At 39.5% G+C, this 27,868-nt stretch overlaps 1 protein-coding gene across 26 annotated transcripts in view; it reads left to right on the plus strand.

The window, feature by feature from the left end:
* Nucleotides 1-27,868, plus strand: part of LOC135205294 (ryanodine receptor-like) — a 339,398-nt gene that overhangs the window by 216,778 nt on the left and 94,752 nt on the right. For all 26 annotated transcript variants that reach the window (XM_064235711.1, XM_064235691.1, XM_064235765.1 and 23 more), the window contains 7 exons: nt 6,441-6,704; nt 7,157-7,365; nt 7,790-7,972; nt 8,846-9,011; nt 14,772-14,986; nt 17,722-17,876; nt 26,773-26,897. In XM_064235711.1, the coding sequence (XP_064091781.1) occupies nt 6,441-6,704; nt 7,157-7,365; nt 7,790-7,972; nt 8,846-9,011; nt 14,772-14,986; nt 17,722-17,876; nt 26,773-26,897 (1,317 nt within the window). The remainder of the gene's footprint in view (nt 1-6,440; nt 6,705-7,156; nt 7,366-7,789; nt 7,973-8,845; nt 9,012-14,771; nt 14,987-17,721; nt 17,877-26,772; nt 26,898-27,868) is intronic.

Raw genomic sequence — 27,868 nt, forward strand, 5'->3', positions numbered from 1 at the left:
ACGCCGGTTACGCACGGGCCTACCACCACGACTACCACGATGGTATCCACGCCGGGCTACGCTGCTCCCCCTCACCTGGTGTATACGCAGCACGTAGCCACGGCGACACTGACAGCCGCTGTGCTGGCTCCGCTGCCGGAGGTTTCCTTGCCCGTTGCTACACCGCCTCCTGGTTTTCCCGCTCCTGCTGCAGCCCCAGACTTCCGGTGTCCCAAGAGGTCACCGCTAGACCTACCTCCTGTGCAGAGGATGCTGGCGGTTCCTGCCCCGCCTCCTGTTTCTGATTTCGTTGCGCTACAGCCTTGGTACCACTTCCTGCCGCCGTCATTCCTGCTTGTGGTGTTGCTGCTCCCACCCCAGGTCCTTCTGGACAAGTGCAGTCGGGCCCTGTTGCTTCGGCAACTGCCCCGGCTCCGTCTTGGATGGAAGACCTGACAGTGGTGCTGAGGAAGCTGATGAAGAGGAAGAGGAAGAGGAGGAAGGTGTCGTCTTCGTTTCATCGTCTTCTTCGTCATTGTCGCCTGCCGCCGCTTCCCCTTCAACTTCTAAGGCCCCCAAGCCGAAGAAGAAGAAGGCTGCCTCCTCCCCCCCTCAAGAAGTCTCGTGCCGAGACTTCTAAGGGCCCGTCCTGCTCCGGTGGGATGGTTGGGACTTCCGTCGGTGCTCCTGTTCCTTCGGGAACGGTCCCCGTCTCTTCTTCCGCAAGGAAGAAGATGACGGGGACTGAAGGAGTGTCGGCTAGCATTGGCACTTCCTCACCTGGCGCCAGAGGTTCTGCCTCGACACCAGGTACCATCTCGGCCTCTCGTTCGCGAGAGTCACCGAGTGTTCGCTCATTTGCGGGTGACCGGACAGCCAAGACCCAGGCATCCGAGTTCTCTTGGCGCCAGGATCCAGGCACGGCAGAAGACTGGAGGGAGTCGCTCGGGCGACTCTCATCAGACTAGAGATTGCTCTCATGGCGACGCGCTGGTGCCCAGGGTTGATGCAACGGTCCCAGACCGCTCGCGGGCTGAGGCAAGGAAGCGGTCCCCTCAGTCGCCTGAACCAGCCTCGGCTGGTCCAGGCGGCGTGACGCGCTGTGAGGATAGGCCTAGCTCACACCGCGACAGTGGACTCTGCAGGTCCCCCGACCGCTGCTCCTACTGGGACCGGGCGGAGAGGGGAACCAGCAGCAGCTCTTCTGATACTCGGGACCGGCGCCGCTGTTCTCGGTCCAGCTGCTCTCCCCGGGAGAGCCATTCGACCAGGCCTGCAGACCGATCGCCACCGCTGGTTGACGATCGCCTGCAGCCCCCTCAGCACACCGGCTCTGCTGGTGGGCGCTGGGGGAGTGTCAGGTCTGCCTCTCCGATCCCTTCAACTTCCTCGCACTTTACCGGAAAGAGCGAGGTGATCAGAAGCGATCATGAAGGGCGCGCCCCTCAAGATCCCGCCACGACGCCCTACGAACCTGGCACAGTCCTCGGACCAACCAGGTCGTACGCGCAAGTGGTAGGAGGAGACAAGGAGGGGTCTGTCATGGTTCCTCCTGTGGAAGGAGGAGGTTCTTGGGAGGCATTCTCGTTGGAAGGATGCAGTCACTCCCGAGATCCAGAGGTCGTTCGTGGAGGTAATTGTGCTGATCCGTCAGCACAACGACCTCGGAGAAGGATCGCTGCTCCCACCTACTGAACTCACATCGGACTTGGAGGCGTTCTGGGGACCTAAGAAGGAACCCAGGATGGCATTGGGTCTGCCGCGATCAGCTTTGGCTGACAGCGTGCTGGGCCAGGAGGGTTCGCTTCGGTCCAGTAGGTCCGCTAAGCTCCTTCCTCTACCTCTACCGCAACAGAGGCGCTTTTATGTGCCTTCAGAGGACCCTCTGCCGCCCAAACAGGTTAACCCGGAGCTAGCCAGGCTAACTCCGGGGGTGTCTCTGCAGGAGGCACTTGCCTTGGAGTCTACCACAATGGCAGCCTTCCAAGCAGTCTTATGGCTCGACCTGTGGTCCCTCACAGTGTCGAAAACTGCGGCTTCCTTAGGGAACATCACTCCTGAAGGAGACCTGGCTTTCGTGAGACTGTGCCAGTCTGGGGGTAGGGCTATCGCCTACCTGGCCCACCAGACGGCCAACCTGTGGGCCAACCTGGTTCTCCGGCGTAGAGACGCTGTTCTCACCCAAGTGACCAAGGCGGCCGGGCGTGAGGCGGCTCTGGGTCTTCGCAACGGACCGGTGCAGAGCTGCTCCTCTCTCTTCCTAGGAGAGGTGGAAAGACGGCGCACTGATGACAGTGACCGTTAAGTACACCATGCAGTCTCGAAGGCGTCTGGGCAGCCTCGAGTTACTGCGGCCAAACCTAAGAGCTTGGTTAGCGCTTCCTCTGTGGCCAAGACGATCATATCATCGAAGCCCAAAGGAAAGGCTCTGCCTTCAACTTCTTCTAGGGGCGACCGTCACCAGCCCTCCTCCCAGCCCTTCTTCTCACGAGGGGGGGCAGGTAAGAAGTCGAAGAGAGATGGGAAACGCTAGGGATGGCGTTCCCCCACACCTGCTGCCAGAAGTGGGGGGGTGCCTGGTGAGCCATTGGGCAACCTGGCAGCGCTATGGTGCAGAGACCTTGATAGTAAACATTCTTTGGGAGGGATATTTACTACCCTTCGAGTCTCGGCCATCCCTCACCTCCAACCCGGTCCATCTCCAAACCTACGTTCCTGGCTCGACCAAGGACATGATGCTTCGGCAGGAAGTAGAAGCCATGCTGAGCAAACGAGCTGTGGAGATCATTCAGGATCAGTCGCCTGGCTTCTACAGCCACCACTTCCTTGTGGAGAAGTCTACGGGGGGCTGGCACCTGGTGATAGATCTCTCTCCCTTGAACCGATTCATTCGCCAGACTCAGTTCACGATGGAAACAGCACGATCGGTGCTCGATTCCATCAGGGAGAACGACTTCATGCTTTCTGTAGATTTGAAGGACGTGTATTTCCAGATACCCGTCTATCAATCCTCCAGGAAGTACCTCCACTTCATCCTCGATGGGACGGTGTACCAGTTCAAGGCACTTTGTTTTGGTCTCTCAACTGCCCCACAGGTGTTCACGTGAGTGTTCACACTGGTGTCTGCTTGGGCCCACTCGGTAGGGATACGTCTCTTGAGTTATCTCGAAGATTGGTTAGTCCTGGCGAGCTCCCGCTCGCAGTTGCTGCAGGACAGAGATCGACTCCTCGAATTCTGCCGCGATCTGGGAATCGTGGTGAATCACACGACACAGCAGCAGGACGAGTCTTCCCCGCAGATTCGCGGATCAGCAGATTCAGGGAGGCAGTAAGACAGTTCCTGTCTCAACAGGAGCAACCGGCTCAGCAGTGGCAAGTCGTGATCGGCCACCTGTCGTCTCTCGAGAAGCTAGTCCCTCACGGGCGTCTTCACCTGCGGTCACTTCAGTGGAGACCAAAGGAGTGTTGGTCACAGGCAAGGGACCCTCCCTTCTTCCCCGTGTCCCTCACAGAGGAGGTGAGGCATGACCTAGCCTGGTGGCTGGACAACAGGAACCTCATAAGAGGCGTGCCTTTTTGCACTCCCCCCCCGGAGATGCTTCTCTTCTCGTACGCATCGACCGAGGGATGGGGCACACACCTGGAGGAGTTGCTGACTGCAGGTGTGTGGGACCATCGCGAAAAGCACCTTCACATCAACGTCCTGGAGCTCAAGGCAGCGTTCCTTGCTCTCCAAGAGTTTTGGGACCGTCTGGTGGGACACTCGGTGGTGCTGATATGCGACAACACCACAGTAGTGGCCTATGTCAACAAGCAAGGGGGTCTAGTGTCCCTCCCGTTGCACCAGTTGACACTGCAGGTGCACGAGTGGGCCGCGGCACACTCAATAGAGTTGTCGGCTTGCTACATTCCAGGCAAGAGGAATGTGGTAGCCGACAAGCTCAGTCGTCGGGATCAGGTGATAGGAACCGAGTGGTCCCTTCATCCAGACGTGGCGGAAAGGCTGTTCAACCTGTGGGGGCGCCCAGTCGTGGATCTGTTCACCACCCGGCACAACAGAAAACTCCAGGTTTTCTACTCGATCGTGCCGGACCCATGGGCAGCCGCAGAGGACGCCCTTCAGCATTCGTGGGACAACCTCTTCTTTTACGCCTTTCCCCTGTTCGGTCTGATTCGCAAAGTGATCAGCAGGGCACTGATCACTGCGAACCTTCGGATGATCCTGGTGGCGTCCAAATGACCTCAAGCCGTTTGGTATCCAGACCTGCTGGCTCTGGTTGCTGGAGAGCCGAGAGAGATTCCCCCCTGGCACAACCTTATGTGCCAGCCACACGTGGAACAGTACCACCGATCCGTCGAGTCCCTGTGTCTTCACGGCTGGCTTCTATCCACCATCTCTTGCGAGCGAGAGGCTTTTCTCGCAGCGCAGCCACAGAGATGGCCGGATACCTTAGACAGTCCTCTGCGGCTGTCTATCAGGGGAAGTGGTCCGTCTTCTGTGGTTGGTGTCGTGGACGGGGTCTCTCTCCTCTCAGAGCCTCTCTTCAGCAGGTAGTGGATTTCCTCGTCTTTCTTCGCCAAGAGAAGCTCCTCTCCGTCTCCGCAATTAAGGGCTACATGCCGCCCTGGCCATAGTCCTTAAACTGTGAGGTGTGGATATCTCCTCTTCTTTTAAGATCTCCCTCCTGATGAAGAGCTTCGAGAGGTCTTGCCCACCCAGGGAACTCAGGCCCCCGGGGTGGGATGTGACTCTCGTCCTTAGGAATTTGACTCGCAGACCCTTCGAGCCACTCCAAGAGTCATCAGCCAGGGATCTGACCCTCAAGACCCTCTTCAACGTTAAGCATTCCAGGGGATGAGGATCCTTGACACTCGATTTCTTCCCGAACATCGTAGCAAAGACTCAGAATCCTTCGGTCCCTGACGACCGGTTTGAGTCCTTCACGATCCCCTCCCTGAAGGATTTCACCGATAATGATGCGGATGAGATGCTGCTTTGTCCTGTGAGGGCGCTACGGCGCTATCTGAAGAGAACTCAGCACCTCAGGCCTGAGCGCCGACGCCTCTTCATTAGCACCAGTGTTACCAAGGAAGAGGTTTCCAAGAACACTCTTTCTTTCTGGCTGCGTGAGGTGATCAGGAGGGCTTACGAGACAGCTGACAGTGATGAAAACCGTACCCTTCGTCCAAGAACCCACGAAGTCAGAGGTATTGGTCCAACCCTTGCACTCCGCAAGACCTTCTCCCTGGCACAGGTTCTGAAGGCAGGGGTTTGGGCCAATCAGACCACCTTCACTTCTTTTTACCTTTGGGATATCACCCACAGGTCCTTGAACACCTTTTCCTTGGGACCTGTGGTGGCTGCTCAACAAGTTGTGTAGTCTACCCAGCACCCGAGCTGACAGAACATCATCGTATCCTTGTGTGACTATGTATGGACGAGTGAAAGAGAGTATGACTGGCTTCTCTTCCTCCTCCATTCTTCCTCTACCTGTGGGCAGAGGGCCACAGTCGTCACTACGCTGAACAGGAGGCCGATGCAGGTAAGTTACACAACCGAGACTCATTCTATCCCTTTCAGTAGGGATAGAAGTGTTTATCCACCACTCCCCAACGAGGGGGAGAGTGGAAGCCAACAAGAGACAAACCCATAACTTTACTTTGGCTCTTGAAATAGGAACTAGTTCTTGCTTTTGCTAATTATAAGAGGTACGCTTGCCTCCCTCTTATAATTTGGTCCAGAAGTCTGACCTCTGATCCTACAGTGCACACCCCGATCAGCTGGGCAGAGGCTAGGATCCCTCCCTCTGCACTTACGTCCAGGGAGGGAATCCAAGGTAGGACGAACACCAGTCTGTTCATAAGACTCAGATTCCACCCTCCAATAAGTGAGTCTTCCGATCATAAAGGACCTAGGGTTTGTATTACGTATCGGAACAAATAACAATTTGTCGAAAATTGTATTTTTCCTAACTATATAAACCTGAGGTCCTTTACATGTAGTCCCACCTTATGCCACCCCTCACTCTGCATTTCCTGGGCCTCAAGCAAAGTGACTCCTCGCCTCGCAGTCGAGCGTACCGCTAACTGCCGGACAAGTAGTTAACTACCGAACCCCTTGTTTGAAAAGCTTATGACCGGTTCAGGTGCCGCTAAGTACCTTCCTATTGTAAAGGACCTCAGGTTTGTATAGTTACGAAAAATACAATTTTCGACAAATTGTTATATTTACATGAAGTTCAGTAGGAATATACTGCAATAAGAATTTTCAGCTCCACACTACATACTGTGATACATGAACCTTACACCTTGGAGGCCATGGAAGGTGTTGTAAAATATTCTTGTAATTGATTGGTAAAATAGTCTAGTAGTTGATTGGTAAAATGTTCTAGTAATTACTTGGTGAAATATTCTAGTAATTGATTGTGTGGCTTATATTCAGTTTTATTTTTCTTCAACAGATTCAACAGGACCAACTTCGTCGTTACATTGAGATTAAGCAGTCCGACTTACCTTCTTCTGTTGCTGCCAAGAAGACCCGTGAGTTCCGTTGTCCACCCAGAGAGCAGATGAATGCAATTCTGGGTTTTAAAAACTTGACAGATGAAGAAATGGAAGAATCTCCATGCTGTGAAGAGCTCAGGAATAAACTGGTAGAGTTTCATGACTACCTCATGAGCAGAGCCAAGATTCCAGGTGGTGGGGAGGAGGAAGGTGGTTCAGAGGTTTGTATATTATACAGTAGTACTCAAACTCTTGATAACAAAAGTGAGAGAAAGAGGGGTAATTTATTCAGCATTATGTATGTATTTGTATTTTTGTCATTCTCAAAATTAATTATGATAACAATTTTGATGGAGATCAATGAAATTCTGGTACATGCTAGTAATAGATATAAAATCTCTTGTAATTATTATCATAAAACTTTTATATGATAATGATAATAATACATAGTAATATTGCATTTGATGAAAAAAATCTTGGATGATAATGCAAACTTCATGTCAGTGTAGTGTCTTTGCTGTCCTGAACTCTCTTCCAGATTATCTTTTTTAACTTAACCATTTCCAGTCATATGTGCAGCTGTATGATCTAATTTATAGTTTGATCTTTACCTTGTCATGAATTCATGTGCATAATTTGCCTCTCACAAAGATTTTGTTGATCATGATGACAGGAAACACCTGCAGATGACTCCAAGGGTGTTGTGTCAAAGGTCCTCAGCATTCTGAGTGGAAGCAAAGAGGAAGCCCCTGAAGCGCCACCTGCAGAGCCTGCTGAACTGGATTGTCCGGACAAGTTCAAGAAGGTGCTGGTTGAAACCATTGTGTGGTGGGCCGCTGAGACCTTTATTGAAACACCAGTTCTGATTAGGGAAATGTTCAGGTAAACTGTGATTCAATAAGAAGTTTTACGTTGAAAGATATCCAATGACAAGAAATAGAACAAAAATATACTGCATATCATAGCTAAGTATATAAAATAAAAAAGATCAGTTTTTCTTAATTCATAAATATTTGTAACTTACTATTTAGAATGAAGAGCTGTTATTTGCAGTAGCACATTCAAAAGCGGAGGTCAAATAGTCAGAAACCATCTCTTTTCAAAATACCAATTTACTGTAGCATGGAGAATGAAGTCTTTTGGGTTTTGCATTGCCGTTACATTTTTAAAATTGTGAATTATATACTAGTTATGTTTTTAACTTTATATATTTCCTAAAGTATACTTACAAATAATGTTCCAAGCTAGAAAACTCTAACACTGAGAATAAAGGAATGAATTCAGCTGAGTTTCTAACCCATTCCAGCCTGTTACTTCGCCAGTACAATAGTGTGGGTGAACTTATGGCAGCTCTTGAAAAGACATATGTCATCAGTAGCCAGACTTCAAAGGATGTTGGAACTTTGTGGTTGTGTCTCAGCAAGGTCCGAGCACTTCTTCCTGTCCAGATGTCACAAGAAGAGGAGGAACTCATGCGAGAACTCTTGTGGTGTGTATTTAGTTTTTTAACCGTTGTTAGAGAATATAGGATTGCAGTTTATCCTTTATATTTATATGGGATCATGATTTTGTTTTTGATTGTGCAGGTAACATACATTTCACATGGTGCCTTAATAAACTTGGAAGGGAAGATTTGTGGATGTGTTTATCTTTGCTAAGAAGAGTGGATTTATTTTTTTCTTATTTCTTACAAAATACAACCATTATTTCACTAATGTATAATATTCATGCAGTAGCAGGAACCATCTTAGATTGGGAACATACAATGGCGGGGAATTTGGCCGTTACAGCAATGTGTATTTGTTTTGAAAAATCAAGAAAGGATTGTATGAGACAGTGTGTAACATGAATCCTCCTTTGGTGGAAGCAAGGCTTGTACTTCACCCCTCAAATTGTGTTCTTAGACCATTTTGTTTAGGCAGATTCCCGCAGCAAACAATACCATATTATACGTATAGTATCTGCGTTGTTTCAGTCAACCTTTTCCAGGAAAATTTAGTGATTTTGGAGCACACAACTCAATGGCTGTCTTTATATCAACAAAAAATATACAGTATATGTCACTTAACATTTCTGGAAATCCGACCTTTCTTCCTTTATAGTACTTTGATGCTCAGTAGGAGCATCAAAATGCATAGTAATTTCTGTTGAAGTGATAAACTGATGAGTAAGCTGTTTTAAGCCATCAAATTGAACCTTAATACCATCTTTATCATTCATAAAATATTCAATTCAAAATGTAATTCTTTTCAAGGTTTTGCAGAAATAGTTTATACTTGCTGTGTTTTTTTATTTTTATTTTTTTATTGTAGTTAAAGTCAAGTTTAAGCCTATTGGTGATTCATAATCTTTTATATCTCAGGACTTTGGTGAACAACCATCTGTTCTTCCAACACCCTGACCTCATTCGCATTCTGTGTGTTCACGAAAACGTCATGGCTGTGATGATGAACACTTTGGGAAGACGTGCCCAAGCTCAGAGTGAGACACAGGTTGCTGAAGGCGAGGCAGCACAAGCGAAGGAGAAGGTGATGCTCCAGCCAACTCGGTCCTGCTACCTAGACCCTCATCCACAGCTGTGGCCATCTAATTCTGTTAACCACATTGACCTTTGTAGTTGTCATATTCTTGCTTTCACCTTGTGATTGTAGACAGTGGTTTAGCCCGAACTTCCTCTGACTGATGTGTAACGGACAGAGTAAAGATGAGAACAGTTAAAGATACCTCCTTTTCAAAAAAGGATGTATGTCTCAATGCATTAGCGACAATTATAAAAAATAAAACATGATGAACAACCATAATAAGTTATATAAGCCTAATACAATAATGAAGAAAGATAAAAAGTGTGCACAACACAGTGCTGATTCCGAATATGAATTCTCAGCTTGTATAATCTATTTTATATAACATGATCATTAATCAGTTTTAAATCACTGAAAGAAAATTGTAAAAAGATTATTCTAGAATATATTAGAATTTGTTTTAATCAAAACTAAGTTTTATATATATCGAGCAAATATCAAATTGTTACAGTATCCTTGATTCAGGATTGTCTAATACAATGGTTACCAAATTTTGTCTCTTCCATCCTAACAGATTTTACACTTTTCACCAACATATCCTCCATTCTTTCCATGTTTACCTTCTCAAATCACTGATCCATCTTCTCACCTACAATTTTACCACTTCTACGTGTAACTGCATTCCTTCCTTTTTAATCCTAATGCTACAGATACTGTACCACTTTGTAAACAGCTCATCTCAAGAGCTTTAACATTTCCACAGCCCTTTCAAACAGTCCTACTTTGTTTCTCACAGTAACTCTAAGTCTCTTTCTATTCTTTTGCCCATGCTGTACTTTGTCATTCTTGCTTCATGCATTCTGTGGCTGTCCTCTTCTTTCATCTTAACATCATGTGTTATGTTACTGCCAAATACCTGTATGAATTGATCACTTCCTTTCTTCCATCATCCTTATAAACAATCATTGTTCCATCTACACCATCATGACTTGAGTATTGCACATGATTCGATATCAACTTACTTTCAAATGTACTCACTGGCTTTTGCAGTTTCTCATCGCCGTTATATTGCAGTCAGAGATGGAATAACTGAAAGGATCGCAATATATTTTCAGAAGTTTGCAGTGTTTCATTTTTATCTTCTTGTCAAGTAGAGTTGAAATTAATAACTTCTCTATTAGTTTTGTGGGAGCTTCAATATTTAGAGCACAAGATATAAAGCTGATTTACTTATTTTGTTTTCTACTTTATTCTGTCCATTTCACATAACCAGTTTAGAAATGTCCATAAACTGAGCAAACGTATAATTTCATGTTAATTAAAAAATGACAGAGAAAAATGACTTGGTGCTATTTCAACTGAGTTAATTGGTGCTCAGTTAGCCTAGCCTCAATCACTGAAAGCAAGCAAGTTTGACCAGTACAAAGGGCAGTCTTTTTATATATCCTTCTAATGTGCCATTTTTGTAGAGGTTGCTTTGAATTTTCATATCTGCTTTAAGTGGTTCCCTTTATTTTTTTTAAACATTTTAAGCATTTGCATCAGTTTTGTTGGCTAGTATTTTAGCAAAGTTTATAGGTATTCATTACTGTTATATTCTAACTATTTCATTTTTCCTTCTTGCAGTTTTTGCCTTCAAACTAATGTTTTTTATGCACTGTTAACTAATTTTGAATTACTAAGCACTCTTTACAAGGTAATGGAAAAAAATCAATATAAGAATATTATTTGCCATTAAGTTACAATTGTTTTCATCTAATTATGTAATTGTTATGTCATGTGTATTTAAATTTTAATTCAAGACACTGCTAGACTTGAGTTGCTTTGTGAGTGTAATCTGATCTACGGTATGTAGTTTGATGTGTTCCTGTTAAATACAGACTTAAATACAGTATACAGTATATACTCAGATTTAAAAGTGCTTACATAAAATATAAATAGAAAATAGGTTATTTTGCCAGATATATATTTAAAAGTTATTTCATGCAATGCACTTTAGAATAATGACAATTTTTCTGGCTCACCTTTATAATGCAATTACATGAGGTTAATGAGTGTATGCTTTAAAGAGATCAAGGGTATTGTGTCTGTAGTTAGTGTAAATATATATAAAAGATAATGTTTTAGAATAAAGTTAAAGACTACCCTTTTAGAATCAAATATGTCATAACAAATATCAGGACCATATCGTAAGTTCACGTTTAGATTTTCAGTTTTCAGTACGTATGGTATACTAGTATTTCTTGTAGTAGAGTTCCATTATCTTGAAATCTTTGAAAGATTATTGCTTAATCTCAGGCACTATTTGTTTTTTCGTGATAAAAGTTTTTCATAATTTTTATTTACCTACTAATTTTTTTTTTATCTGAATTGAATGACTGCTCAGTAACTCTCTGCAGATATGCACCAACCACTTTGTTACTCAGTCACAAATGTGAACTATCTCTCTCTCTCTCTCTCTCTCTCTCACATGAATAAACTTGAGAGAAATAAATTCATACATGGTGGTGAATGGGCGAGTTGTAACAGTGTGTGTAAATGTATTCAATTGTGTATGGACCAAAGGAGTATTTCAAGAAGCATCTGTTGTAAAAAGGCCGTTTGTAGTTTTCACACCAGCGCTCAAACTAGCGATAGAGTAATCTAATTTCTGTCTTTATATTCAGTTGCATGGGTACAAGATAAAAGGGATTTTGACGTAGGAAAAATCTATTTTCACGGAGCGACACGGCCAAGCCCAGAAAAGATTTTTTAGTAGAGTAAGAATTGCACAAATTTTAAAACTCAAAACCCTTAGTAGCAAAACATAAGACCTAATTATTACAATTTCTTTATGATGCACATGATATAGTGAGGAAGTGTAAGTGAATATTTAAATTAAAAAAAAAACAATACTTTTGATGCTTGAGTGGTGTGTGATATTACCATACGTTTCTGGACTCAAAAGGTTTACATATAAATTCACTTATATTTAAATGGCCTTCTCTCTCCTATTCTATCAGTGTAATCTTTTTTGTCTAAATATTAGCAGAACATACCTTATCCAGCATTTTTGTTTACCTATGCATGAGTGGTGTGTATATTACTAAATGACTTGGAAACTTTTGCATAAATATTCAAAGTCGGAAAAATTAGCACTCATGATGATTCTCTCGAGAATCTAATCCCTGTAGATATAGGAAAATGGGTGTTTTTATTTTTGGAGAGAAATTTTGCCTAAATTTCCAGTAGGTTCTTTTGATGAATTACTGAGCAGTTATTTCATATCAGTGTGCCCATGGTTTGGCATAAACTTTATTATTATAATTTGTGTGAATAATCTGTGTTAAAATAATTAGACACAAATACTGTGACTGTCGAAATGGAAATAGGGTATTCATATACCCTGTACATTTGAGGTAATATGTATAAATAGCCAACTATGGTGATCATAAGCTTTACAGTCTACTAGTCTTAATATATAGACTTTGGTTATTGTATTTGTGTCTTTCACATTTTTGAGCACGACACATTGTAGTCCCATCACTCTCGTTACCTTTTATCTTGACCTCACCTGTTTGTAACCCATTTTATTACTACTAACCCCAGGTCATGTAGATTATCTGTCTCTTGTGTCCCATCATCTTATCCTTAAGACAGTCTTCAGTGAAAAATTGTTATCTTATTTCTTCCAAGCCTCCGAAAACTCCTTCTACAGTCTTTCCCTCCCGTAAGTTTTTACCACTGGTTTACTAAGTATTATTAGGGTCTGACTCTGTTTAGATAAAGGTTGTTGAGCTAGGCAAATTCAGATGACTGTATGATCTTTTTAGAGAAGTTTGTCAGTTTGTCTTTACTTTTCAGTAGGACATTTATGTTCTGTGCCTTAACATTTAGAATAATCACAAAGTCTGAAAAAAATGTTTAAGGAAAAGATGAAAATGTTGAGATTTAAATTTCACTTGGTGATTTAAAATGAGGCCGTGACATGAATTAGGAATATTCGTATTGTGACAAAGTAGTAGTTTTCGCTCTTTATTTGACTATTACTTTAGCACACACAGCAACAAATTTGCTGGAGATCTCTATACATATTTGCTAAGAGCAGATGTGATAATTACATTCTAGAATGATTTAGAAAGTGCATGGAATATAGTGACACTGTTAAACTGGCATTTTACAATATGACAGAGAGAGTCTGCTTTACACATTAAGACTGAGAGTTATGGGTAAATGTTTTATTACTGGTATCGCACAAATTTTTAGCTCTACACATCATTTACTGTGGGAAAAGTCAGTGTGTGTCACTTTAGAGATTGTTTAGGACTTGCATGTTAATTTCAGCACTTAAGACTTTCAACATTAATATGTAGAATATTTATATTTTTACCAGATCATATGCAGCGTAAGAATAAAAAAATATTTTTATTAATAATGTAATGATTCTGTACTGCAGCCTCTTTGTGTTAGATAATGTGTATTCAGCTGATGTAAATTTATTTAGAGTGATATAAAATCACAAAAGTATTTCCCAGTTGAATCAGTGTTTTTGTTCATTTTTTTTATCGTGTTCAGAGTTTTGCCAGTTTATGGAAAGATATAGCAAATCCCCTCCGTGGGTTACCATTTGCAGTGTCTTGTGTTGCACATGCTAGACAATACCAAGATTCTTTGCAGCAATTCTTTGGCCTTTAGCTGTATCGTTCTCCACCTTATCCTCTTAATCCATTCCCTTTGGTCTCTTCCCACCTAGCTTTCCAACTTCTTCAACATTGCCACGCTCCTATTTTCAGTTCTTATTTAAAAACAAATCCCTTGGACAAGCCATGTGAGAGTCTTCAAATAGACTCGATTGTCTGCAAAACTATCATGAGATAAAATATACAAAAAAGTAAACAGAAAACTGATATGAGTACTATTCTGAAAATAGTGAGAGCTAACATAACATTGTTGCACAATGGGAAAGGAAATGGAAAATTGTTTGGATAGAAATAATTGAAATGATGTTAATAGCTAGCAATAATAAGTGATAAATCTTGTCGATATTCCCCGGTGAAGTCAAGCTGGTTTAAGCATGAAACTGATTACCCTCAGATTTACTTTTATTGTGTCTTTGCTTGCTCATATATTTTTTAAAATCTATATTGTTGGAAGTGAACTTCTTATGATCTGTAAATTATTATCATTTTGTGTTATATTGTCTGTGATTACGTTGATGTTACTATATCATCTTTTTTGATGTGATGCTTGTATAGTATTTGATGTTTTTATCAATCTTCTATAGAAAGTATTGTATATATAACTTCAAAATTTATTTCATTTTGTTAAGTCTTATTAAGATATAAAAAATTGCTATCAAAGTGCAATAAGTTGTAAATTGTTTTAAATGAAATCCAGTTTGTAACATTTGTCTTAGTTTTGAATGAGATATTTCATTTAAGATATTAAATGAGAGAATTATTCATCACTTATTATGTGTACTGATTATGCAGAGTAAGAAAAGAGGATTTGAATGGTATGGTAATAATGTCTATTGTTCAATTTTTTCAATGGAAAAGCATTAGATATAACACTAGTAGCTAGACATTATTAGAATGTTAGAAATTATCAATATATGTATAGTGAGGATATCTTCAAATGCAGTGATTCGATAAATTAACTATGTACAGGTACTAAATATACATATATAGTCACTGAGTAGAGATATTGAATAGATTGCATTCTGTCTCAGACTTTTTGGCAAAGGCCCAGAATACCATGTCTAATTCATTCTTTATGGAATGGTAGGATACATCGCATGAGATGGTGGTAGGCTGCTGCAAGTTCCTCTGTTACTTCTGCCGATCGGGACACCAGAACCAGAAGGCCATGTTCGAGCATCTGCCCTTCCTGCTAGAGAACTCCAACATCCTGCTGTCTCGGCCCTCGCTGCGTGGAACTACACCTCTTGATGTTGCTTACTCTTCTCTCATGGATAACACAGAGCTTGCCCTTGCTCTAAGGTGTGTAATTTTCTGGCCTTTGTGACTCTTTACGAAGTTATTGTTAAAGAAAAATTGAAATTTTGACTTTACAGTATAACCTTTCACTTTCTCAACTCAGGCTTTTCATCACTTTCTGTTTACCTTTAGCAACTTGTCCTTCTCTCTTATTTGAAATGAGACTTGTTCCTATACAAATACAAAACCATCGGTCTTTATATGGAATTACCTTCAGCACTTATTGGAGTAGGCTATTCTACACAACAAGGTTGATCGGTAGTTGAACTGCTGGTGGAAGGAGCGAGGGGTACCCTCACCAAATCCCTTTGCTGTGTTGTGCAACCACTTGCCTTATAGCCTTGGTCCAGAGTGGATGCATTTCTACGCCTTCCGCTGCCCGAATGTTTGCTAGCGAACGAATCGGTGCAGGGCAGATAGGTCCGTGATTGGTATCCATCCCCCTTGTAGGAAACTATCCAGTGTCTCCTAGAGCGAGAGGTTTTTCTCAGCAAACAGTATCAGAGATGTCTGGATATCTTAAAAAATCCACTGCAGACATCTATCAAGGGAAGTGGGCCATTTTCTGTGATTGGTGTCATAGAAGGAGTTTCTCTACTGTCACAGCTACTATTCAGCAGGTAGCGGACTTTCATCTTCCTTCGCCGAGAGAAGCATCTCTCAGTCTTGGCAATTAAGGGCTACAGAACCCCCCATGGCCTAGTCCTACTCCTAAAAGACATAGATCTTTCTTATTCATGGGAGATCTCCATGCTGATGAGAGGCTTCGAAAAGTCTTGCCCTCCCAGGGAACTCAGGCCACTGAGTAGGATGTGACTTTCATCCTTCAAAGCCTGACTCCTGCACCTTACGGGCCTCTACGAGAGTCATCAGACAGGGATCTGACCCTCAAGACTGTATTTCTGCTTGCCCTGGCATCAGCAAAGAGAGTAGCACACTCCATGGTCTTTCTTATAATGTTAAGCACTTGACGGGATGGGGATCCGTTTCATTAGAATTTATCCCAGAATTTGTAGCAATGACTCAGAATCCATAGGTCCCTGACATCAGATTCGAGTTCTTCTCGATCCCCTTCCTAGATGACTTTGTAGATAACAAACCAGAGAGATGCTACTTTGTCCAATTAGAGTACTGAGGTGCTACCTTAAAAGGACTCGGCAGCTCAGGCCTGGGTGTCGATGACTTTTTGTTAGCACTGGCAAGACAAAGAAAGAGGTGTCCAAGGGCACAATCTCTTTCTGGCTTCGTGAGACTATCGAGCAGATATACTCAACGTCAAACGAAGAGGATTAGAGTACCTTCCGGCCCACAGCTTACGAAATTCGGGGCCATTTCACTCAGTAAGAACCAGTCGGTGCATATGTGCCGAGAGCAGGATGTGGTCGCACCAGACGACGTTCTTCTCCTTTTACCTAAGGGATGTTGCCCATAGGTCCTTGGACACCTTTTCCTTGGATCCTGTGGTGGCTGCTCAGCAAGTTGTGTAGCTCATCCAGTTCCCCTAGAGGGACAGTTAGCATCTGGTTTAAGATTTACAGTAGTAGAAGTGAAAGTGTGTGTGTGACTGGGCTCCCTCCTTTCCCTTTCTGATACTCTCCTCTTACAGTAGGCAGAGGATAGGTTTCCAAACCATCATGTGCTGGACAGGCACAGATACAAATAGGTGAGTGATTGGCCATTATATTTTTTCCATTGCTATGATCTAGTAGAAGCAAGCCCCACTCCCTCTCTAGCAAGGGGGAGAGGGATCGGCAATAAAACTAAACCGTTGTTTATCTTAACTTTATTGTCGCCGACATAATGTTCTTTCAAGCCTTTTTTGAAGTAATGTTGCTTTCACACTCATTACTTTGAAAAGCCCAGAAGTCTGACAGCCGAGTACACTTTTCGTAACCTGATCAGAGGCGTGGGCATGCTTCCTTTGCATAACATTACACGACCAGGAAAAAGTCCTAGGTGACACGAACCTCTAGTCAGTTAGGAAGTCTACTCAGATCTTCCCACCAAACAGTAAGGCTTCCTACGTAAAGACTGATGGTTTGTATTCGTGTACAAACAAATGACAAATTTCAGAAGTATCATTTTTATTTTTCCTAACAAACAAACCTTAGATCTTTACATAAACTGCCCACCTCTAGTCATCCCTCATTCTGATACCTGGGCTATAAGGCAAGTGGTCGTTCAACTCGGCAAAGGGAGGTAGTGAGGGTACCCTTCACCCCTATTACTAGTAGTTCAACTACCAAACAACCTTGTTTTGTAGAATAGCCTACTCCACCTTGTGCTGAAGGTAAAGACATCAGGATCGTATGTTAAGAAAAATACAAATTATACTTCCAAAATCTGTCATTTGTATTAAAATCTTATTAGTATAGTATATTCCCCAGAAGAGTTTTTATATTTGAATTTAACTGGTAACTTTTAATTCTTACTCATGCTCAGTTGAGTTAGACATTCTCATGTCAAGCCTGTAATTGTTTCCATTGAATATTTGAGAATACTGGTTGCCATTGTTTTGCAGTTCTCTGTACCTTAGGAAGCTAATGCCTCTGTACTTTTCATGTTTACCCCCTTCACGACCAGGATGGTAGTTCATTTGGTGGGATAGCAAGATTTAATAGGATAAACACACAACTTGCACTAGATGGGGATCTGGATGGCAAACTTTAGTTTTAATGTCAGATCAGTTTCATTGTCGTTTTGTAACCAAAGATTAACACTCATATTTATTCTAACAGGGAGCACCACTTAGAAAAAATTGCTGTTTACCTGTCGCGCTGTGGCTTACAGAGTAACAGTGAGCTTGTGGAGAGAGGTTACCCTGACCTTGGTTGGGATCCTGTAGAAGGAGAGAGATATCTTGACTTCCTCAGATTTTGCGTTTGGGTTGGAGGTAAGTGGTTTCAAGTGAAGTTTTTTTTTATCCTTTCTCTTGATTCACCATGCGTACTTGGCTGCTGGCAGTCAGAAGCCTGGTGTTGCTTGTATTTCTCATGTAATTACAGCAAAATGAGAACCCTCACAGAAAGGTAAAGAACAATGAGGCTTCACTATGGGCTGTGACACAGTAAAGTTGAAACGAAGCAAGAAGAAAAGAAATGGGAAAATGGTAATGTCAGTCAACTAACATATCATTAATTATTAATTCATGTATAAGTCATGTAGTAGTTTAAGATATGTTTAAACTGTTTTTAAAAATATCTTAAATTGAGCTCATTATCTGAGCTATATGAGTTTTTTTTATATTTCATATAATGAAATGTACCAAAACATTTTCTTTTGCAATTATGTTTTGTGAGCTGTGATGTTTGCAAATTATTTTTCTAGTAAGGCGATTATTGCTCTTTGGAAAAGCATAATGAAGTACAGTTACTTTACATTCAGTAATATGTTAAGAGTTATCAGCAGGATTTTTTGAAATACACAGTCATCAGTGTCGGATAACTGTAGTTGGTAATTGAATGACAAATGTGCATTATGTATAAGTCCATATATATGTACAATGCAAGTGCAGATAAACTTTAGATGATTTTTTCAATATACTATGATGTTTCACTCCTAAGTTTATGTAATTTATGGTTGATGACTATAGTGGCAATAATAATGGGATATTAAGTATATCTGTATCCCTGCCTGTTTCTTCTGTTCCAGAGGAGCATATGGCATCCTGTATTGCACAAACACCTTTTTCAAAAGAACAGTAGTTTAGCATATTGCAAAAATGTTAGTAAGAGGAATATGATAGTCTTTTCGTTTTAGAATACTGTACTCTACTTTTCATTATGCTGATGGAGGGTTTTGCTGGAAATTATTTTCCTAGTTTCATTACCATTTTAAACAGCTTGGATAAGTTGTTAGAATAAACTCTTGTTTCATTACAGTAGATTCAGCAGTTAACGATGATAAATAATAGATATTTGTAAATATAGAAAATCAAAAGGCTTGGTACCCAAGACTTCTGGTAGATCATGCAAACTATGGTATGGCTAATTTAGCCATACCATAGTTTGCATAGCTTGTAAGAAATAAGGACTCTTGAGATTTGAAGGTTTGAAATACTAAAGGTGTTTTAGATCTTTTGTTCTAGGGACCTTTGAAAACTGTCAGTATAGCAAAATTCTTTTAACGATTACCAAGGAAATAACATTTACAAATAATTACTGAAAAATTCATATCATAATGTTGGCAACTGAAGAATATAGCAGAATCTGGTTCTCATTTAAGAAATTAAAATAACAAAGAGTACTTAGTTAATACATGTTCCAAGTGTTTGCAAAGCAAGGGTCCCAATATGTAGTGATAAAGAGTTTGTTTTCTCTTTAGAAGTATGGAAACTGCAGTGGACCCCCTGTATTTGTGGGGAATGGGTCTGTGAAAAATACTGCAGATAGGTGAATTTTCCATGAATAATGGATATTCGACCCATAGAAAAATCCGCGAAAAGGCAAGTTTGCTTATCGTGATTCCATGTACAGCGGGTGCCAACTATGCGTGTTCTTTATAGTGTTATATTAATAAATTTGAATAATTTTGCAGCTGATTCAACACTAATTAAAATATCTCAGGTGGTTCTGAGACACTTGTGATACAAATGCTTTGATGTTCTGGGTGCTCTTGGGAAATTACTAATGTTAACCAAAGCAATTTGAATACTCAAAGTTCTTCTGCACATGGAACCTTCATGGGTTATTGGGTCTTGGTTGAGTAAAGGTTTTAATTGAATCCCTTTTTTGTAAACTTATTGAGGTTAGATATATGAATCCCAGTCCCTTGCTGCTCCCACCAAGGTCACAGAGCAGTGTATTTTTGGCACAGGTAGTCAGCCTTTAAAGGTCGTGAGGTTTTTATTCCAATATAACCCTAGTTTTGCTATCTTTTATGCTTAAGGAAATTGCTTTCTATAAATAGGTGCTTGCTAGTCTCAAGACAAAGAATGACATGATCAGCATACGTATTCCATTTGTTTTGAACACTTTTTTCCTTGATTGTGCAAGGTTATCAGACATGGAATGTTCAAGATATTTCAAAAAGGACCATTATCAGATGAACTAGCATTTTTACATATGTGGTATATCTTTCCTATAAGATTTTCTTTCAGTTTTTCTTTCTTCGAGGCTGACTTACCAACTGTGGTAAAAATACGTACAATATTTTGTAACTCAAATTCTTACATTTGCATGATCATATATTTCAGTCTAAAATTCTCACGCTGGGTTGAAGTGATGAGTATTATGGCGTTGGTAAACTATTTAATAGCTTATCTTTCAGGTTGACTTAGGGAGGTATCAGACAGGTTAACGTTTAATACTTTGGGTAGTAATAATGAAAAAAGAATTATCAGTATCACTAAACAAAGCGCAAGCTCCATAAGAAGGTGGAACATTTTGATTCCTACCAAGTGATAATTATGGTTCAGCCACCATGTTTACAGTGTTTATTAATTCTAAGTTAGTTTTAGTGATAAGACTAATATTTTGAGACTGGTAGAGTTTGTCCAAAAGATTTGTTAGATGAAAGATGAATATAAGAGCAAGAAAATGGGCAGGTAGGTGACAAGAAACCAAAGAGGACAGATAAGAGCAGTAAAGCAGAGAGCAATGTAGCTCAGTCCTGAAGAGTTTATGCAGAGATCATTTAGCTGATTGTACCTACCTTGCAGTTCACACTGCAAACAGTCCCTTTGTAAGGGGTCAAATGCTGTAATATCCAAGTAGTAATACATGGACTGTTTCATTTAACCATAATGGCTGAGTGTTATAATTGTACAATCTGATATGCCGTACTTCACAAGCAGCTTGAAGTTAAATAGCTGTGTGTCTGGTGGCTGCATGTTGGTACCAGAAAAAGGGCTTATATATGTGAAAAGCTGAGTATTAAACTTTAGCAAATGCTGTATTAAGACCTAAGAAATGGAAGAATTGGCTATAAGTTTAAAACATTTTTGACCGTCCACACTATTCACCAAGCTTGTGGTTTTATATGTGCTTTTTTATGCTGTTGTATATCATTTTGGATGCTGCTTGCTGACTGTAGTTTTTATTTAGTAGAAGTTATGGGCATGTAAGAGGTCTTAGATATAATTGAGAAATATTTTAAATATAAAATTCAAATTTCATTTTTTATTAGTAATCTGGGTATTACTAATTTACTTTTGGTGAGCTTTACACACTTTTGGTGAGCTTTGCACATATGTATTGAGCAACCAAATGTGGAAATTGGTTAAATTCTTAAAAACAATACATATGCTTTAATCTTGGAAATTTCTTATGTATAGAGTTGTGGATAGACAGATTTTAGCATTCCACCTTCTTGGTTTACTTAATTGTAAAAGAAAGTAGTACTTAATGGTTAGTTATTTTAAAATGAAAGGTTGTCCGAGTTCTTTTGCTCATAGTGAGGCCAGTTGCTTTGCATACACATGAGAAATCACTCTGATACTTTGAAAGTGTTTGCTTTCTCTTTTGTTACCATGAGATATGGAAATTTTAGTGATCTATTTTGTATATCATTTCCTTGTCTCATTAATTAAGGCAGAAACTTTATTCTGCCGTGTTTTTCTTTTTCCCAAAAAAATATAATTAGAGGATATTTTTCATTTTCTTCAAAAGCTCTCCCTTCTTATTACTGTACTTCCAGAGACCTTCTTCCTAAATTGAGCACTGCTAAGGAATGAAAGTTTTTTAGTACTATGTACAGATAGGATTTACAGACAAAGATTTCTTTTAGTTAATGCTAATACGTACAGTCTTTGTTGTCACATTTTTCTTGGTTTGACTGAAATAAATATATATAATTTCATAAGTTTTTATTAAACCATGTATGGTTATCCTGCTAATTCGTATACATGACTAGTGTTGCCATTACGCCTCGTAAATGTCGGTGACTGTCTTCTTGTCTTTGTGCTGTCATTTTCTTTTGTGGACAATAACTTGCTCTCTTGCTGTCCCTGAATATCATTTGAAGAGGAGAGTTACGTTTTTCTATAATGCTGTAGGTCTGAAAAAGATAAAATTCACTGACTTGTTTACTGTTTTTAAGCTAATAGTAAACTTTTGAGCAGTGAAAACACAACTCTTAATAATTGTGGATTTAAATATTCTTGAATAGGTTATTTCGTGTAGTGAAAATTCCATGTAACCTAAGTGATAAAGGCTTTTTTAATATAATATGTGTTATTACAGCAGAAAGGCTTAAGACGTTGTCCTTTTAACTTTCCTCGGATATTGATTTTTGTACAAAAGATTAATGTAAAAACGTTTTCCTTAAATTCCCCACAGGTTGAAAATTTTTAGATGTACTTTTCCTCAAAATTCCCCCAAAATTTCATCGCATATTCTTTGTGACTGAAATTGAGAAATGTGAAAAAATACAACATTCATCATGATTAAGAACACCAGACTAGGATCTACCCCCTTTGTATACTTTTGGAACTAAATGTTTTAAAGTAAAATGATTACTATCTGTTTTAGTTGCCATATCCATCTTATCAGGTCTGAACCGGGAACAGGAGTTGCAAGGTAGTTAAGCTTGATAGCCATTTAACACAGCAAAAATATCCATGTCATTCGCTTTGTCTAAATTTAAAATGAGGAAAACTTGAAATTGCTGGGAGGGAAAGTTTCATTCATCACCATGCTATTCATGAGTGCAAAAGTATCTTAATTATCCACCTTTAGATTATTGCCTACCTACCTTAAATTCTCAAATTTAGCGCTTAAACATACATTCAGGGAAAGCGAGAACAGAAGACATAAAAGATTGGATATATTTGTGGTTTTATATGACTTGTATGCATCATATTGCACCCCCTTTTTTGTTTATATATTGTATTCCTTCTATCTCTGGCTTCAGTACTTCATACAAGAAGACATTGTATGTAATGCATGAAATTCTGTGAATGTAAAGTTAACAAAACATCATACGCCTTCAAGTGTCAGTCCTTGTTATTTTACAGTATCGTCATTTCTGTTGGTTGCTTATAGTTCTATTTTACCATAAGCTATCTTCCAAATTTTAGTTTTATGCAGAGTAAAGAGATGCTGTCTATCCTATACTACGTTAACAATAGGTATAATATGAGAATCAGCTGCAATGATTAAAATAGTTTTTATTTACTGTACAGGTGGTCCAAGATTTTATGACTTATTTAATAATTCATAAGAATTGTTACTTATATAGTATAAGAAGAATGGCAACTGTGTCAATCAACACTGAGAAGTTAGTATTATCAAAAAGGAAAACTGGCAGTTATGCCAAAATTTTTAATGAATTAAGTACCTCTGTTGTCTGATGTTACAAAAAGATTAGAGTTTACAATTTTACCAAAATGTTAATACATGTGTGGTTAATAGTGAGTTATATTTTTATAGCACTATAATGAGTTGGTATAGAATGCATTTATGAGGAATAATACACATTACCTCATCTTTTGGTCGCCATATAATTCACAGATCTTAATAGATGGTATGAGGTTATTTTGTTTAATAGTAAGGTAGTCAAAGAGAGCTGTTTGCTTTTGAAAGAAGTCACCTTGGAATAAACTGAACAGGGATGAGTAGAAAGTAAATACACATGCACTGAAAATATGTGTAGGTTTTTTTACTTAATTTTATAAACATCTTTTTATGTTCCTGTATTTCTGACTTCTCTCTCCATATAGTATCATGATGCTGTTCCCACTGTTTGTTCCCTTTACTGATATTGTATTTGTATGTGAGTCCACATATTTTTCTTACATTAATATTTGAATTTGCAGTTTTATGTGCCATCAGTATTTATTCATGCTGCATTTTTCATTCTTGTTCTTGATATGATTCTGCTGGAAGCCATGGAATTTCATATTCATTGTGTCTGTTTACATATGCCAACACTGGAATTTGATGTCATTCATGGGATATGCACATTCACGCCATCATAATTCTTTCGTTTAATGAAGAGACTGACATGTGAAAACTTCAAGTCACTCTCAGCCTTGGCTAAAAGATAGTACCTTGCAATGCTTGAGATGCATATCATTTTTATTCTTTGTTTAGAATTGTATGTCATTGATTCTGAATGCTGCATATACACTGATTTCAAAGCTTTTTGATGGTCTTGGAGAAAAACAGATCTAAATGTGATTTTAGAAGCTGTGACTTGTGTATACAAATCTCATCTCCAGAAACTCTTTCTTTCTGGTTTCATGAACCCCAAAGAAAAGGTAGATTTGTTTTATGTTATTTTTAGAGTTTTTGATCTTTTTCAGCGATGTATCATTTTGGTGTTAATGTACGTATTCTATATGTTCTGTTACCTATGAACCCACTATCCAAGAATTCAGGTAATGATTAATACTGTTGATGGTAAGATGAGAGGCGCTATTCTTTTTTTTTTTTTTTTTTTTTTTTTTTTTTTTTTAAATACATTAAGAAATGATGTAGTAGTATATCTGTGGCATTTTACAGGTCTTCATGATTTTTTTTTATTACCAGCAAATATTAATCACCTCTTTTAGGTAAATGTATTAGACATCTTTAGATGATACATGTATTTCTTTAATATTTACTTCTTATTGGTTTAGTATTATAAGGTGGCAATCTTACCTGAAAATAAATGATAATACAAACTTTTCGTTTCTGGGATTTGAACAGCTGACTTGTGATTTACCAAGCTAACACTATTCACTCATATAAAAATTAGTATTTCATGGTAAAAATTATGAAATGACTCTATTATAAATATGTGTTTCCACATTTTTGGTTGAATAGATTATCATAGAGACATAGCTATCCTTAGTTACCTAGATATACATATATTCTTTTTGTATCGGATAACCAATATTTACTACTTGTTTTTTAAATTTTGTACTTGGAACTGCTTGATCATATACGATACAGTAATTTGTAGAAAAAGGAATAAAATGACATATTAGAAGTGTTCGTCAAAATAATACCTGGAACAGTCAACTACTGAAATTTCATATGATTGTTAATTGTATAAATAAAAGTCATCCCTTAAAAAGTAACATATTGCAGTAATGTGACACATTATTTTTATTGTCACCAACAAACAAAGTCTGTGGAGATTTTTCCCTAAATAGTTCCTCATTAGTGTCTTACGGACAAATGTCTTGAGCCTTTAAAAGGGTTTTTTTTCTTCAGTGTTAATTGACAAAGGAGTGCCAGTATAATTGGAATCACAAGTTAAATCTTACCATTTTCAGTAACTTGTTGCTCTATTCCTCAGTGTTGACATAGTTGAGATTAATTCACCGTATTTTTCTCGTATTATCTTGTCATTGAGAAGAAATAGGCCATGAAGGAGTTTTATTTTCGGTTGTTGATAGCTATCTTTCTATATAACTGTAATGCTCTATTTGTATTTTTCTGATTCATTAAGAGTTTGTGTGTTTGGTAAATCATTTCAGACTAATTTTTCCTCTTTGTCATAGAATTTGTGATTGTTGTCTGTAAAATGGTATTTAAGAGTGTTTCGAGCCTCTTGAAATATGTATTTTGTCAGAGAACATTTTTTTGTTCATAAACAAGTACATCATTTAGATAACTAATTTCATGTTCATAGCTAAGTCCGTAATTTTAAGATAATGATGAAGTTGGACTTCACTCACATTGTCGAAGGAGGTAACACATTATGTAAGGTGGTGCAGTTTAGGTAATTAATGCTTTATATAAATAAAATAAAAGAAATTGATGACTTCTGAACTAGAATAAGTCTGTTTTTATACAGTGATGACATGTAACTCTGATTACTTCTTACTCTTATGCCGTTAATTCTACCCTCGATTGTATAGGTGGCCAATATCCATTGAAGCTCACTTAGCCCAAAATCACAGAAATATTATTTTTTTTTATATAAAACTGGATTCTTTTATACCAAACCAGAGCCCACATTTGTGATCTTTATGAGTCCTAGACACTTCATTCTGAAATTAGTAAAAGATCTTTTGCTGCCAGGATGATAGAACTATACATGAGCTCTATGGTGGCAAGAAATCAGTGGGGTTGGGAGGTGGAACAGTAGCGTATCCGAGATTTTTCATTGGAGGGGCCGAACAGTCAAGGCGATTTTGAATATTGCACAGATTTTTTGTGACTATACTATGCACATATATATGTATGTATTTATACATAATGTATAGATTATATATTACATATATATATATATATATATATATATATTATATATATATATATATATATATATATATAGTATTAGCAGCAAAGTAGGGGCATGGAAAGGGAATTTCTCACCTGCATGAAACCTCGGAGCCATAGGGACTACATGTTCTTTTGGAGTATCAAGGCTCTTGAAGACCATAAATGTGGGTTATAAATATACGATGATTATTTTAGGGGAACTAACATATATCCCATTGATGTTAGAAAGTAAACCATCTTTATTTGTAGAATATGTACATGTGCTGTATTTGTGGCTCTACAGATAGTAATGAGAATATCTTAGTTATGAACAAAACTGTAGTTGATCTTGAAGATAATGGTATTTAGATTACATGTTTGGTATAATAGGTATGGATGTGTAGATTACAATAATGGTCATGGATACTAATAGCAATAGTTGATGTGTATTGAAGTTAATGTCCTTTATAACCAAAATATGTAATATGGATTGTGAAAGGCCATTTATTTTATCTTGCAATCAAATGCAAAAACTGAATTCTCTAATACATTTGTTTACAGGGGAAAATGTGGTTGTTTTTAGAGCATACATATTAATATCCTATGAAACATCTAAGATATTTATTATTATAATTTTGTTATTTGCATTTCCAGGGGAGAGCGTGGAGGAAAATGCCAACCTTGTCATCCGTTTACTCATCCGTCGTCCTGAGTGCCTTGGACCGGCACTGAGAGGAGAGGGAGAGGGATTGCTGTGTGCGATTATTGATGCAAATAAGGTATGAGTTGATGATGAATATGATGTTTGGAAGGGGTACAAAGGAAGTTTGTTTTGCAGGAAGCATAAGGATTTATCTTATAAAAATTTATGGTGTTTTTGGAATGTATTCATGTTTTTTTTATTTACATAGTATAGGGAAATACACATAAAGCAGTTTGTTATTCAAACTTTTGACCTTCTCAGCATGTATTACATATGTTAAATGTTGGTTTTATTATTATTGCAAAGTCATTTTCTTATAATACGGGAAAAAGAAGGTAATACGTGCGTACTATACAAATAGTTTGTAGTTTCTCATGAGATTCACAACAACTAAGTACAGGCAGCCCCCAGGTTATGACAGGGGCTCCGTTCTTGAGACGTGTTGTAACCCGAAAATCGTTGTAAGCCGGAACATCATAAAAAATCCTAAGAAAACCTTACTTTTAATGTTTTGGGTGCATTAAAAGCTATGTAAACTGCATTCTTATTGCATTTTTAATCCAAAAAACCTTCAAATATTGACCGGGACGGTTCACTTCACTCTAGAGGCTCTACCAAACTCCTACCCCCACCTCTCACAAGACCTAGGAAGTACTATGCAACGAGCTCTACATTTTTGTTGTCACGCCACCTTAACCCAGATGTCATTCGCCTGAAGCCGGGTTTGACTTTGGAACAGGTGAGGTCAGTGGCTCCATCCTTGTCTCCGCAAGATGCTTTAGCCTTGGAATCTATGGCGGCCTCCATGTTGCAGACGGTCTCTTGGCTGGACCTCTGGTCTGTGGTGATTACCAAGATAGCTTCTGACAGGTCCCCTGATGGGTTGGTGAGTGCCGCTTCGCTTGCCAGTCTTTTGCAATCCGGGGGCAAGGCGTTTTCTTATTTGGCTCACCTCAGTGCCAATTTATGGGCTAATCTTCTTCTGGTTAGCAGGGACGCGGCTTTGTCTAGGATGGAGAGATCGCTCGACACCGAGTCTTTGCTGGC

The sequence above is a fragment of the Macrobrachium nipponense genome, chromosome 24 (assembly GCF_015104395.2).
Source record: "Macrobrachium nipponense isolate FS-2020 chromosome 24, ASM1510439v2, whole genome shotgun sequence".
NCBI lineage: Eukaryota > Metazoa > Arthropoda > Malacostraca > Decapoda > Palaemonidae > Macrobrachium > Macrobrachium nipponense.